This window comes from Salmo salar, chromosome 25, assembly GCF_965601325.2.
Source record: "Salmo salar chromosome 25, fSalSal1, whole genome shotgun sequence".
Lineage (NCBI taxonomy): Eukaryota > Metazoa > Chordata > Actinopteri > Salmoniformes > Salmonidae > Salmo > Salmo salar.
The window spans coordinates 27,508,280-27,523,338 of NC_138315.1; the positions used below are offsets into that span (position 1 = coordinate 27,508,280).

Sequence of the window (15,059 nt, forward strand, 5' to 3'; positions counted from 1 at the left end):
CACTGTACACATTAACTATGATCTTACTGAAAGTATCTTTAGCCATAATGGAGTCTTCCAGTTCACAGAATTCACTGGGTCCAACAGCATTCTCAGCAGCCACACGGAACACATAGAGGGAGCCCTCATTCAGTGGAGTGACCGTGTACTTCAGCTCCTTCACAGTAGTGTCCACTGCCTGCCAGCCCTTACGCCTGACGTCCCTCTTCTCAACAATGTAGTTGGTGATGGGTGAACCACCATCCTTCTCTGGTACTGTCCACTTCAGCTCAGCACTGTTACTGGAAATGTTGATGACATCCAGCCAGCGTGGGGGTGTAGGAGGATCTGGAAAATGAATGCGTCATCATCAACCATCAACTCAGTCAACCAACCATGACACACTGAACCACTTCAGATGGAAATGATCTCAGTCTGTGTGGCACAAATGACACCCTATTCCCTATATAGTACACTACTTGTGACCATAATGTTAAAGGGAATAGGGTACCATTCGGAACACAGTCGGCTACTTACTGAGTCTCTCCTTGCACAGAACTGGATCGCTAGGCTCGCTGGGTTCACTCTCCCCAGCAATGTTGACTGCAATGACCCTGAAGGAGTACTCCTGTCTGTCCATCAGGCCTCTCAGGAAGTGCTCCAGGATATTGATTCCTTCTGAAACACGGACCCACTGCTCAGTTCCACTCTTCAGGAGCTCAATGATGTAGCCCTCGATCTTGGCACCACCGTCATGCTCAGGCTTGGTCCACTGTAGGAAGGCAGAGGTCTTGGCCACGTCTTTGACGGTTGGCTTACCAGGAGCCCATGGAGGATCTGTAGGAAAAGAAGACATGTTGTTTTGGTGAACAACATTACATTTCATAAACGATTAATGGTCTGTTGATTAAATACAATATATATATAAAAGTATGTGGACACCCCTTCCAATTATTGGATTTGGCTATTTCAGCCATGCAATCTCCATAGACAAACATTAGAAGTAGAATGGCCTTACTGAAGAGCTCAGTGACTTTCAATGTGTCACCGTCATAGGATGCCACCTTTCCAACAAGTCAGTTCGTAAAATTGCTGCCCTGCTAGAGCTGCCCCGGTTAAAAACATCTTAGGGCTAGGTCCTTTTTCTCTCAATTTCCGCCTGAATGACGTGCCCAAAGTAAACTGCCTGTTGCTCAGGCCCTGAAGCCAGGATATGCATATAATTGGTACCATTGGAAAGAAAACACTTTGAAGTTTTTAGAAATGTTAACATAATGTAGGAGCATATAACAGAATAGATATGGTAAGAGAAAATCCAAAGATAAACCAACCGGATTTTCTTTATTTTTGAGAGACCATGCTCTTACAATGGTAATTATAAGGGCATACCGGAAATTAGCTCCCAGGATGCAATTCCTATGGCTTCCACAAGGTGTCAGCAGTATATATTCAAGGTTTCAGGCTTGTAACTTCCAAAACAAATAAGAAATATCAGTTTTAGTACAGGGACACAGTCTTGGAAATTTGTGTTTGCGCGCACTATGAAGACAGGACACACCTGCTAAAATCGGTTTCCTATTGAACATACTTCTTTCCGTAAGAAATATTATAGTTTGATTACATTTTACGGTAACTGGTGAGTAAATAGAAATGTATGTTGACTTGTTGAAACAAAGTTTAGGGGTAGATTTTCGGATTCCTTTCTCTGCATGTTGAACGAGTGGATACTCAAATCGATGGCACCAACTAAACAGACCTTTTGGGATATATAGAAGGATTTTACCTAACAAAACGACACTACATGTTATAGCTGGGACCCTTTGGATGACAAATCAGAGGAAGATTTTCAAAAAGTAAGTGAATATTTAATCGCTATTTGTGAATTTATGAAACCTGTGCCGGTGGAAAAATATTTTGATGTGGGGCGCCATCCTCAAACAATCGCATGGCATGCTTTTGCTATAATAGCTGCTGTAAATTGGACAGTGCAGTTAGATTAAGAATTTAAGCTTTCAACCAATATATATCTACCTAAATGTTTAATATCCAGAATTTTTATGATTATTTATTTGAATTGCGCGCCCTCCAGTTTCACCGGAAGTTGTCCCGCTAGCGGGACGCTGAGCCCTAAAGTGCTGTTATTGTGAAGTGGAAGCGTCAAGGAGCAGCTCAGCCGAGAAGTGGTAGGTCAGACAAGCTCACAGAACAGGACCGCCGAGTGCTGAAGCGCGTAGTGCGTAAAATTTGTCTGTCCTTGGTTGCAACACTCACTTCCGCGGTCCACACTGCAACATCAGCACAAGAACTGTTCGTTGGGAGCTTCATGAGATGGGTTTCCATGGTCGAGCAGCCGCACGCAACCCTAACATCATCATGCGCAATGCCTAGCGTTGGCTGGAGTGGTGTAAAGCTTGCCGCCATTGGAAATGGGCAGTGGAAATGCGTTCTCTGGAGTAATGAATCATGCTTCACCATCTGGCAGTCTGACGGACGAATCTGGCTTTGGCGGATGCCAGGAGAATGCTACCTATACCCAATGCAATAATAAGTAATAATGGTCTGTTTTTCATGGTTCGGGCTAGGCCTCTTAGTTCCAGTGAAGGGAAGTCTTAAAGCTACAGCATACAATGACATTCTAGACGATTCTGTGCTTCCAACTTTGTGGAAACAGTTTGGGGAAGGCCCTTTCCTGTTTCAGCATGACAATGACCCAGTGCACAAAGAAAGGTCCATACAGAAATGGTTTGTTGAGATCGGTGTGGAAGAACTTGACTGGCGTGCACAGAGCCCTGACCTCAACCCCATCAAACACCTTTGGGATGAATTGGAAGGCCGACTGCGAGCCAGGCCTAATCGCCTAACATCGGTGCGACGACCTCACTAATGCTCTTGTGGCTGAATGGAAGCAAGTTCCCGCAGCAGTGTTTCAACATCTAGCCTTCCCAGAAGAGTGGAGGCTGTTATAGCAGCAAAGGTGGGGCCAACTCCATATTAATGCCCATGATTTTGGAATGAGATGTGTCCACATACTTTTGGTAATATAGTGTATGTTGGATGTATTACCAATAGGATCCTTGACCAAGATCTGGTCAGTTTCCTTGCTTGGTTTTCCAGGTCCGGCGAGATTCTCAGCCAAGACTCTGAACTTATACTTCTTCCTTGTGGGTAGTCCTTTGACTCTGCAAATCAGGAACAATCACATAATCAACACCACCATCAAATGAATTGCTACAACCAGAAATTAAATCAACACTGTCATTACTGCCTTCAATGACTAAAATGTAAGCATTACGATGTTAATTAACTAAATGTATACTAATGTCTTACCTGAATGTTGTGTCTCTGATTGGGATCTTGTTGCATCTGATCCATCTGTTCTGGTCTGGTTCAAACCTTTCAACCCAGTACCCAGTGATAGGACTGCCACCATCCTCTTCAGGCTCATACCAATTCAGAGTCAGGCCATCTTTAACAATATCAGAAGGCTCCAGCTTGGTTGGTGCACCAGGAGAATCTGAAAACAACAGTTACAGACAATTTTAGCAACAACCCAGAAAACAAAATAATACTCTAAAGGAAATACAATTATATTGCTTTGTCTAAATACAAACATAAACTTAACATACCAAAGGCATATCTGGCAATGATTGGCATATGTTCCGCTGGCGCACCAATACCAAACTGGTTCTCAGCAAACACTCTGAAGATGTATTCCTTGAAAGCTGTCAGGTTGAGGGCCTTGAAGTTGGTCTCTTTGACAGTGGAGGAGAGCTTGTGCCAGATCTCGCTTTCTGCGGCTCTCCTCTCCACTATGTAGTTAGTGACCTTTGCACCTCCATCATCTCTGGGAGGGTTCCAGGCCAGGAAACAGGACTTGTTGGTGATCTCAGAGATATCAAACGCAGCTGGAGGACCAGGCTTATCTGTTCAAGACAAATAGAAAACAATGTCAGAACATTAAAGAACACACTTTTAAACAAGTGTTTCCTCACAAATAAAGGTGACAAAATATGATACCTAGAATGTTGACGTCAACGGTTGCAGTAGCACGGCCACAGCTGTTGTGTGCTTCAATGATGTAGGTAGCTGTGTCCTCTCTTGTTGTCTTGCTGATAGTAACAACGGAGTGACCAGGCTTGTCGTCAATAGAAACTCTATCGTCCCCCTTCAGAACCATGTCACCCTTGGTCCATTTCACTTTAGGTACGGGCTTTCCAAGAACATCAGCTGGAAGCTCAATCTTAGAGCCAGCTTTGGCGGTCAGTCCAGCAAGACATTTGACATCCAGAAGAATCTCTGGGGGGTCTGTGAGATTATACAGAAAATGTGTTATACTGATGATACAGAAACACATTTCAGCCACTATGCAAGATTATTCATGTTACATATACAGACATGGAGCATTTACGCAAAACATACCTTTAGGATCAACAGCCAAAATCTCATCTGTAGCCTTGCAGGGTTTGCTGGCACCCAGTCTGTTCAAGGCCTTCACGCGGTAGGCATACCACTGTCCCTCAATGAGACCAGTCACTTGCAATCTAAGAGAAAGTAAGTTAGCCTTTCAAAACAAAACAAAAAATATCTTAGAGCTTTTTTCTCTGGTTCTACTTACTTCAACTCAGGGACCTGATCTCCGCAGGACTCCCACTTGTCTGTGCCACGCTGGCACCTTTCTATGTTGTAGCCCTTGATTCCAGTGCCGCCGTCCCACTTGGGTGGGTCCCAGGTCAGGAAGATGCCAGAAGCTGACTTGTCCCTCCATTTCAGGTTCTCAGGTGGGTCTGGCACGGCTTGAATTCAAAAGACAGGCATGTCAATGATTCAGAACAGTTCTAATTCAAATGACAGGCATGTCAATGATTCAGAACAGTTCTAATTCAAATGACAGGCATGTCAATGATTCAGAACAGTTCTCGCAGGCATGTCAAGACAGACAGCCGCGGATGTCAATGATTCAGAACAGTTCTAATTCAAATGACAGGTATGTCAATGATTCAGAACAGTTCTAATTCAAATGACAGGTATGTCAATGATTGTGAACAGCTAGAACACAAATTACAGGTATGTCAATAACTGAGAAAAGTTTGGATTCAAATGACAGGTATGTCAATTATTGAGACGTCAAAACAATGGATCAAGTTCCCTTCACTTGAGTGCACAGCATAGGCATTGTCCTTGTTACTGTACTACTTACTGGCAGGGGAGGACACATTGACTGGCTCGTCAATGTAGGCAGGCTCTCCTGGGCCACACTTGTTGCAGGCAGTAACCCTGAACAGATACTCTTTACCCTCAACGACATCAGTGACAGTGAACTCCTGGTCTTGAACACCAGTGATCACCTGGGGAAAGACAGTCAGTGACATGTGTTATTACATTTATAATAATCTTATTTCATGTATAACAGGGTATAAGCTGTGGCCAAAGATAGACTACCGAAGATTGTTCCAGCCTTATGTCCCAACCGGAAAAGAGGACAAAGTAAGTAAGTTATTTCACATGTATATTGCTGTGTGGTTTAAAGACTTATGTTCATCCATACCTTGACCCAGGTCTTGCGGGATATGTCACGTTTCTCAATCTGGTAGCCAGTCAGAGGGCTTCCTCCATCATGCTCTGGCGCCTCCCACATCAGGTGCACATGCTGTCTGGTCACCTCGGCAACCTTGAAGTCTTTGGGTGCACTTGGGGATGCTAAAATTAAAAAAAAAAAAGAGGGATATGAAGGGAAAAGAAAGAATTGCAGTTGACAATATCAAGATACAGTATGTTGTGTTTCACCACAAAGCTCATCACGTCACTTACCGATAACGTTGACTTCAATCTCTCCGGAGCAACTGGTAATATCATTCTCCAGAGTAAGAGTGTATACACCTCTGTCTGGACGCACACTTGGAGTGATGGTCAGTTCTACGTAGGTACTCTTTGTAATCATGGACACACGTTCACCAGCAGTGAGTTCCTTATCAGCGAAGCTCCACTTTGCATTTGGTGTGGGATATCCAGAGATAGGGACACGGATAGTAAGGGGATGAGGAACAATGACCTCCAGGCCATCCTTGAATCCACTCAGGTCCATTGTGGGGCCAACTGAAGATAGAAAATAATGACCATTGTTATGACAAATGCACAACATTTAAAATGATGAACGTCTTCAAGATTAGTGAAAAGAGAACCAAATGTACCATGTGTATCATCAGCCAGCATGGGTCCCAGTGTGTTGGATGGGTCAGACACTCCAGCTGCATTCTCAGCCATCACCCTGTAGTTGTATTTTTTGCCATATTTCAGGCCAGATATCTGAGGAAAATATGGAAGAGCAGTATTCAGAGTTGAGATAAGTGTAAGCAATTTAAGCAATTTAGACAATTTAGTAAATTGATGTCAATGAGAGACTTGTCTTTAAGTCAGAATACAACACAAAACGTATGATAATTATATTACAAATATTATATGAAATCTCCAAGAAACCATTTAGGAGCTTTTCATCTTATAGGATAAATACCTTGTAGGTGAGATCCTGGCAGAGCCTGGCGTTGCATCTGAGCCAATGGTCTGTTTCGTCCTCACATCTCTCAATGATGTAGCCAGTGATCATGCTGCCTCCATTCTTCAATGGGATCTCCCATGTCAGCTGGACTGAGTTCTTGTTCTGCTCTGAGGGTACCAGGTTCTGTGGTGGGCTTGGCCTCTCTGGAATAACAAAAACAAACATGTTTGTATGTTAAAACAGTGCATGTATTTCAGTAATAACATTTCAGCAACTTTCAGAAGTGAAATAACTTACCAATGGGGTCCATGATCTTAACTGGATTGGTAGCAGCACTCGGTTTGCCAATGCCAGCCTTGTTTTCAGCCTTGACACGAAAGATGTATTCCTTGTTCTCAATGACGTCGTTGATGATTGCGCTGCGATCTGTTGGTTTACTGATCATAGCCACAGCCCACTTCACAGAGGTCCTGTCACGGGACTCAACGATGTAGGATGTGATCTCAGACCCTCCGTCAGACACTGGTTTTTCCCAGGAGACTGTGGCACCAAACTTACTCACGTTTCCAACACTCACATCCTGAGGAGCATCAGGAACATCTGAAATATAACGGCAGGTTGTAATTCACTTTTCTGGTCGGCAGTTCATTGTTGGAACCAGTTTCGTTTGAATAATGATACTGCATGAGGTGATTATTACAATATCAAATAGTTTGCTTACCAAACTTGTTCTTGGCATAAACACCAGGTTTCTCTGTCTCAACATTTGGTCCACTGCCCACTCTGTTGCGAGCACAAACACGGAATAGGTACATGGATTCCCTCTGGAGTCCGGTCACAGTGTATTCTGGAGCGTCGGAGTGGTCAGTTGCAAGAGTCCATGTCTTGCGCTTGACATCACGCCTCTCCACCAAGTATGTAATGATCTTGCTGCCACCATCGCTCTCTGGCTCTTCCCAGACCAGGCTGACCTCACCATCGGCAGTGTCAACCACGTGAAGGCTCTTCACGGGTCCAGGGACATCTGTGGGAGGCAAAAATACATGAATAAATGGAATCCATATGAACAACAACAAATTCCAAAAAAAAGATCCCTTCCAAGAAAAATATCCTTTCCAAGAAAAATGTTCCTTCCATGAAAAATATCCTTTCCCGTTATCCATTTAAATACAAGAGTGGATTGAAAGGCAACTTACCAATGACATCCAGATTAATGAATGCCTCTCCCTGTCCGTGTTTGTTCTTGATGATAACCTTGTAACGTCCCTGATCGGACTTCTTAGGGTCCTTCAGCCTGTACTCTGTGCTGTCCCCAACGGTGTGGATGTTGTCCTTGGGCAGGCTGACGTTATCATAGAACCACTCAGCCTCAGCTTTAGGATACGCGCTGTAGGGCACTAACATGACGATGGGCTTTCCAGCGTCTGTTACTAAGCTCTGATCCATAGTCTTGATATTTGGCTTAGCTGTAGAGGAATAAACAATTATAAGATCAAATAATAAAAGGATTGATTTATTGTGGAATCGGAGAGGATATGAAGCCTATGATGACATACCTGCCAGTTCCAGCTTGGCTCTGGCATCCTTGTCTTTGGCGATTATTCTGTACTCTCCCTGGTCACGAGGCCTGATCTCACACACCTGGAGTCTGTGGATCTTGCCCTCGCTCATCATCTGGTACTTGTCACCCTGGACAATGGTCATGTTGTTCCTCAACCATTTGACCTCAACTCTGTCTTTGTTGAGCTCCACCTCAAACACAATATCAGAGCCTGGAGGCTCAAACACATCCTGAGGTGGTCTGACAATCTCAACTGCGGTCTCTGGAATAAAGATTACACAAGAAATTGAATTTGTGAAACATGAATTCATACAGAACGGTTAGAAAAATGGACTCACACAAACAGAATCATAGAACGAATTCAAGAGGCTTGCCTTCAACAAAGAGTTGGGCATGTGATCTCCTTTCATCGACGCCACAAGAATATTCACACTCATCATCTGGTCTGCACTCCTTGATACGCAGCCTGCAGGTCTTGCCCTCTTTTTCAAAGATGTACCTTGCAAAAAAAACAAATGGATAATGTTACAATATGCTTTTCTGTATTTAATGAAAATCCTGGAGTGGCCCTTAGGGGTAAATTAGCTTTAAAGATTTAGTTTCAGTGTCAATAAAGTGACAGTGATCGTGCCTCATAGCAGTCTAAAGGTTTTCCTACCTGGGTCCCTCTCTGATCTCACGTCCATTCCTGTACCATTTCACCTCAGCCTTCTCCTTGGTGAGTTTGCAGGTGAACTCAGCATCCTCAAACTCAGTGATGGTCTGGTCTTTGAGTTGTGCGGAGAAGTCAGTGGGGGCTTCACTGATGATCATCTCAGCTGTAGACTTGTCATCACCAGCCATGACGGTGTATTCACCCTCATCAGCGAGAGTACAGTCCTTGATGGTCAGTGTGTGCTTGTATTGGTCCACCCTGTAGAGGATGCGTTTGCTGAGTGTGATCTCCTGACCAGCCTTCATCCATTTCAGAGTAACCTTCTGCCTGTTGACCTTGCAAGAGAAGCTAACAGTCTTCTTTTCCTGTGTGTCGCAGTCCTCAAGAGGTACAATGATCTTCAGACTCTCCTCTGTTGACAAAACAAAGAAATCAGTTAGTCATGTAGCTCAATTCAAACAAAAATAAGACATACTACTACATCAAATTAGCCATTGGTCAAATTGATAACAAAAATGTGTTCACCTTTTACGGTAAGTTTGCCAGAGCTCTTGGCATGTTCACCACGGTGGTTAGTTAATGTAATAGTATAGTTCCCTTCATCTGACTTCTCAGCATCCTTGATCCTCAGAGAGAACACGTTGTCTTTCTGGATCATGACGAACTTGCTGCTCTCAAACATGGTCTCATCGTTCTTCAGCCACTTAGCTTTAGCTCCCTCAGAGTTCACCTCACAGTTGAAGACCATCTCTTGTCCCTCTTTAGCTTCTGTGTCTTTGATTGGTGTAATGATCCTGAGTTTTTCTGTGGAAATCAAAGTGAAAGAAACACAAGTTAGTATATCGAATTAATTATTTCCCCAAGGCTGCCTCTAAGAAAATCTTAGAAGAATATTACTTTATTGTCCAATTGTACATGCAGGTCTAACAGAAAATGTACTTTATCGCAACCACAACCGAAAGACACATATACTGTACACATACACATTGGAGAGGTTGGAATAGAAAAGAAAACAAACATATTGATGACATACCAAGAACAAACAGGTCAGCTGTAGCTCTGGTGGTACCAATGAGGGCAACATAGGCTCCCTCATCCTTGGGTTCAGAGTTCTTGATAACAAGTATTCTTCTCTTGCCATCACAGACAATGTCGTACTTGTCCCCTTTTTCTAGCTCCTGATCATCCTTCATCCATTTGACAATGAATGTGTCTTTAGAGACTGAGCAGACAAACTCAGCCTTTTCTCCCTCAACCACCTCCTGACTCTGAGGCTTGGAGATAAACTCAGCAGCCAGTTCTGGAAGAACAAAAACAGATTAGTGTATATGCTCTCATTTTCCACAAATACTTTTACCTGCATCCCTTGATTTAGTTTTCATAATAGTATTGCCAGTGTGGAGCCACTACCCAGGATATTTAACTTTCTCCACCGGACAAAGGTCTTTAACTGACTAAATTAAACAGAGCTCATGTCTGATTTCATTACCATTTATTTTCAGGTTTCCAGTTGTCTTTGAGCTGGACAATTTGCAATGGTACTCTCCAGCATCATCTGTTTTGAGATCCTGAATGATGAGTATCCTCTTCCTGCCGTCTACGATCTGATCGTATCTTCCTCCCTCTGGCAGTTCCTGGTCTCCTTTATACCACATGACATCAGCATCGGCCTTTGACACTTCACAAATCATCTTCACGCTGTCTGTTTCTGTTCCCTCCACGTTAGACAGGTTCCTGGTGAACCTAGCCTCTTCCTCTGCAAAGGAAATACAATATAACCGTTAAGTCAATACATTATGATAAGTCGATTATAGTATATAACATTAAAATGAATTTATTTGCCTATGTCCCAAATCTCCCCCTATTCCTTATATAGTGCACTACTTTTGACCAGATCCCTATGTGGGCCCTGGTCAAAAGTAGTACACTATATAGAGAATAGGGTGCCATTTGGGATTCACACTTTGAGGCAGAGAAAGTGTGCCAGACTCACCAATGACTGTAAGCATGCCAGAGGATTTGGAGACCTTTGCATCACATTCATATTCTGCTTCATCATCGAACACTGATTTGTGGATGATGAGGATGTGTTGGCGACCTTTGGCAATTATTTCATATTTCTTTCCCTTTCTGATTTCACTGCTGTCCTTCAACCAACGGACCTGTTTCCAGAAACAGCCATAAAACAAGGACATTACAATGACGGTACAATGATGTTAAGATGTACTGATCCAGACAATGAAGGAAACAATTAAGGGAGCAAAATGTAACAGCAGCGTAAAAGGTTGAAAAACAGTGGAAGACAGGAAACAACCAAGTCTCAGTCTTAATATTATGTTTTGTAACTCCACATGCAACTATATTATTTTGTTATACAAATAAGAAGGTGTGTTTGAATGTGCATTTGAGAACAAGTGTGTGCATGTGTTGTGTGGGGGTTGGGAGAGTGGTAGGGTCCGGGAGGTAGGGGGTCAAGGGTCAGGAATCAATACCTTGACATTTTCGCGAGATACTTCACATTCAAATCTGGCAGAGTCCTTTTCTTTGACCTCAACATCATGGAGTGGCGTAGAGAACTCAACATGTGGAGCTGTAAGGATTAAGTATTAATACACCAGTATGCCAAATACACTAAAGTGTAGTCTTAACAACAAACAAACAATATCAAAAGGTTTTTAATTTATACTTTAACAAACAAACAATATAATTATCTATACTTTACTTACGTTCAACGTTAAGGAAGCAAGAGGTTTTGAATTCTGAGGCGTCGCAGGTATATGTTTTTGAATCATCAAGAGTGCAGCCATGAATGATTAGTCTTCTCTTGCGGCCATCGGCAACAATGTCATATTTCTTAGTTTTGCGTATCTCCTGTCCGTCCTGGAACCACGTGACCTCAGCATTTTCTCTGGAGACTTCACACTCCAAAGTAGCAGTAGCCTCTTCCTCAACTGTCTGGTCCTCCAGAGGCTTGCTGAACTCAACTGGTGGCTCTGTGAGTTCACACATGAATTACACATGATGACTTGTCCTTTACATATCATAACAGCTTAGGAAACCAACAAACTCATTTGACCAAATTCTATTAGTACCACCAACTATTATTATTGTTATGGTCCCTCTTTAGATTAAGTGGCCTAAAACATATATTTTTTTGACTTGGTAGTTACAAAGGCAGGTACAGTTACAGTGTAAGCTACACATTCCGTTATGTAATTCCTTCAACTTGTTTGTTGTTTGTGCAATTACTGTACATATTCATACTTTTAATACATTTGTATTCAAACTTAACATTGTGGGTACACCTCTCCTCACCCTGTTATAAAAGCATACATGACTGTCTCACAGGCTCTCATTTCATACTTAACACAGCATTATTTGCTGATGGGCCTCTCATTTAATTCAGACTGGTTGGGTAGATCATGCTCCCACACCATTAAAACCTGACCCACCAACATTATATTGTTGTCTGTGCTTTGCATCAAGGAGACAAATATTGTCTAAAGAAATCTGAATCTATGTCACAATGTGTACTCACACAGTATTTATACTCTGCCAACCTACAGTGAGGGGAAAAAGTATTTGATCCCCTGCTGATTTTGTACGTTTGCCCACTGACAAAGAAATGATCAGTCTATAATTGTAATGGTAGGTTTATTTGAACAGTGAGAGACAGAATAACAACAAAAAAATCCAGAAAAACGCATGTCTAAAATGTTATAAATTGATTTGCATTTTAATGAGGGAAATAAGTATTTGACCCCCTCTCAATCAGAAAGATTTCTGGCTCCCAGGTGTCTTTTATACAGGTAACGAGCTGAGATTAGGAGTACACTCTTAAAGGGAGCACTGCTAATTTCAGCTTGTTACCTGTATAAAAGACACCTGTCCACAGAAGCAATCAATCAATCAGATTCCAAACTCTCCACCATGGCCAAGACCAAAGAGCTCTCCAAGGATGTCAGGACAAGATTGTAGACCTACACAAGGCTGGAATGGGCTACAAGACCATCGCCAAGCAGCTTGGTGAGAAGGTGGCAACAGTTGGTGCGATTATTCGCAAATGGAAGAAACACAAAATAACTGTCAATCTCCCTCGGCCTGGGGCTCCATGCAAGATCTCACCTTGTGGAGTTGCAATGATCATGAGAACGGTGAGGAATCAGCCCAGAACTACACAGGAGGATCTTGTCAATGATCTCAAGGCAGCTGGGACCATAGTCACCAAGAAAACAATTGGTAAGACACTACGCCGTGAAGGACTGAAATCCTGCAGCGCCCGCAAGGTCCCCCTGCTCAAGAAAGCACATATACATGCCCGTCTGATATTTGCCAATGAACATCTGAATGATTCAGAGGACAACTGGGTGAAAGTGTTGTGGTCAGATGAAACCAAAATGGAGCTCTTTGGCATCAACTCAACTCGCCGTGTTTGGAGGAGGAGGAATACTGCCTATGACCCCAAGAATACCATCCCCACCGTCAAACATGGAGGTGGAAACATTATGCTTTTGGGGTGTTTTTCTGCTAAGGGGACAGGACAACTTCACCGCATCAAAGGGACGATGGACGGGGCCATGTACCGTCAAATCTTGGGTGAGAACCTTCTTCCCTCAGCCAGGGCATTGAAAATGGGTCGTGGATGGGTATTCCAGCATGACAGTGACCCAAAACACACGGCCGAGGCAACAAAGGAGTGGCTCAAGAAGAAGCACATTAAGGTCCTGGAGTGGCCTAGCCAGTCTCCAGACCTTAATCCCATAGAAAATCTGTGGAGGGAGCTGAAGGTTCGAGTTGCCAAACATCAGCCTCGAAACATGAATGACTTGGAGAAGATATGCAAAGAGGAGTGGGACAAAATCCCTCCTGAGATGTGTGCAAACCTGGTGGCCAACTACAAGAAACATCTGACCTCTGTGATTGCCAACAAGGGTTTTGCCACCAAGTACTAAGTCATGTTTTGCAGAGGGGTCAAATACTTATTTCCCTCATTAAAATGCAAATCATTTTATAACATTTTTGACATGCATTTTCAGGATTTTTTTGTTGTTATTCTGTCTCTCACTGTTCAAATAAACCTACCATTAAAATTATAGACTGATCATTTCTTTGTCAATGGGCAAACGTACAAAATCAGCAGGGGATCAAATACTTTTTCCCCTCACTGTATGTAAATGCAAGGTAAATACTCCCAATTCTGGCCATTTAATGTAAAGTGGAATCATTGCGTTACTATGAACCTGGTCTATATAGCACCATATAGTGCACCATATTTATCTGTCCAGTATGCTTTATAGAGTAAATATTGGGACTATATTGTTGTTTAACCTTATCGAATTCACAAAAAAACAGGTCTCAATGTTGGTTAAGAGAGCAGTTGGGGCAATAATCTCTATAACAACCACAACTAAATACCACAAACCGCAACCTACCATTCACATGTAGTCTGGCCTCAATCTGGAAATCCTTTGCAGTGAGTTTAACTTCCCCATCCTCTGAAATCTTGACATCTCTGAGAGTCAGAGTGTGAGTTTTGCCTTCTGCTCGGGTGACCACCTGTGCAAATCAAGCAGTTTGATTAATCAGGGGGACGGTGACAGCTATGGGTGGTCAAGCTATTTACTTCTTCCCCTGATTGAACATCAGCAGCTGGTGACAAGGGACTGAAGGGGCCCTAGGCTCAATTTTAACTCCTGTTGCCATCTGACTCCTCCACTTTCCCAAAGCCTGGGGGAGTTGGTTAACTAAGACAAAACCTCTTGAATGTAAACAATATAGAACTACCAGTTATGGTACAGTGGTACAGCAATCACAGTCATAGGTTCTATAGTTTTTTTCCCTATTACAAATAGTCATGACATGCCTAATGACATATGTGAAAACATGAAGATCATAGCAGTTCATTCACAGGCCTTTGGCAAATGATTATCGAGCAGTTATTTAGCTGTATCTATTGCAAGGTAGACTATATTCTTTTGCACACAAGATATTTCAAACAACTTTAAACAGCCACTTTAAAACAACAACCCTGCAGGTAGGGTACCACATGAGGGAGGAGGATGTCTTCCCTGTAACGCACAGCATTGACATTGCCTGCAATGACAACAAGCTCAGTCCGATGATGCTGTGACACACCGCTCCAGACCATAACGGACCCTCCACCTCCAAATGGATCCCACTCCAGAGTACAGGCCTCGTAATGCTCATTCCTTCGACGATAAATGCAAATCTGACCATCACCCCTAATGAGACAAAACTGTGACTCATCAGTGAAGAACACTTTTTGCCAGTCCTGTCTGGTCCAGCGACGGTGGGTTTGTGCCCATAGGCGACATTGTTGCCGGTGATGTCTGGTGAGGACCTGCCTTACA

At 43.0% G+C, this 15,059-nt stretch overlaps 1 protein-coding gene across 21 annotated transcripts in view; it reads right to left on the reverse strand.

Annotated features, from left to right (window-relative positions):
- Positions 1–15,059, reverse strand: part of ttn.2 (titin, tandem duplicate 2) — a 181,492-nt gene that overhangs the window by 81,530 nt on the left and 84,903 nt on the right. For all 21 annotated transcript variants that reach the window (XM_082969061.1, XM_082969075.1, XM_082969074.1 and 18 more), the window contains 26 exons: positions 14,121–14,244; positions 11,415–11,681; positions 11,181–11,278; positions 10,682–10,850; positions 10,178–10,444; positions 9,722–9,988; positions 9,214–9,492; positions 8,692–9,100; positions 8,408–8,532; positions 8,029–8,295; positions 7,669–7,938; positions 7,194–7,496; positions 6,770–7,072; positions 6,488–6,675; positions 6,168–6,282; positions 5,788–6,072; positions 5,525–5,676; positions 5,177–5,324; positions 4,595–4,772; positions 4,399–4,520; positions 3,997–4,284; positions 3,606–3,902; positions 3,307–3,493; positions 3,043–3,158; positions 517–816; positions 28–327 (listed from right to left, as the gene is read on the reverse strand). In XM_082969061.1, coding sequence (XP_082825187.1) covers positions 28–327; positions 517–816; positions 3,043–3,158; positions 3,307–3,493; positions 3,606–3,902; positions 3,997–4,284; positions 4,399–4,520; positions 4,595–4,772; positions 5,177–5,324; positions 5,525–5,676; positions 5,788–6,072; positions 6,168–6,282; positions 6,488–6,675; positions 6,770–7,072; positions 7,194–7,496; positions 7,669–7,938; positions 8,029–8,295; positions 8,408–8,532; positions 8,692–9,100; positions 9,214–9,492; positions 9,722–9,988; positions 10,178–10,444; positions 10,682–10,850; positions 11,181–11,278; positions 11,415–11,681; positions 14,121–14,244 — 5,824 coding nt within the window. The remainder of the gene's footprint in view (positions 1–27; positions 328–516; positions 817–3,042; positions 3,159–3,306; positions 3,494–3,605; positions 3,903–3,996; positions 4,285–4,398; positions 4,521–4,594; positions 4,773–5,176; positions 5,325–5,524; positions 5,677–5,787; positions 6,073–6,167; positions 6,283–6,487; positions 6,676–6,769; positions 7,073–7,193; positions 7,497–7,668; positions 7,939–8,028; positions 8,296–8,407; positions 8,533–8,691; positions 9,101–9,213; positions 9,493–9,721; positions 9,989–10,177; positions 10,445–10,681; positions 10,851–11,180; positions 11,279–11,414; positions 11,682–14,120; positions 14,245–15,059) is intronic.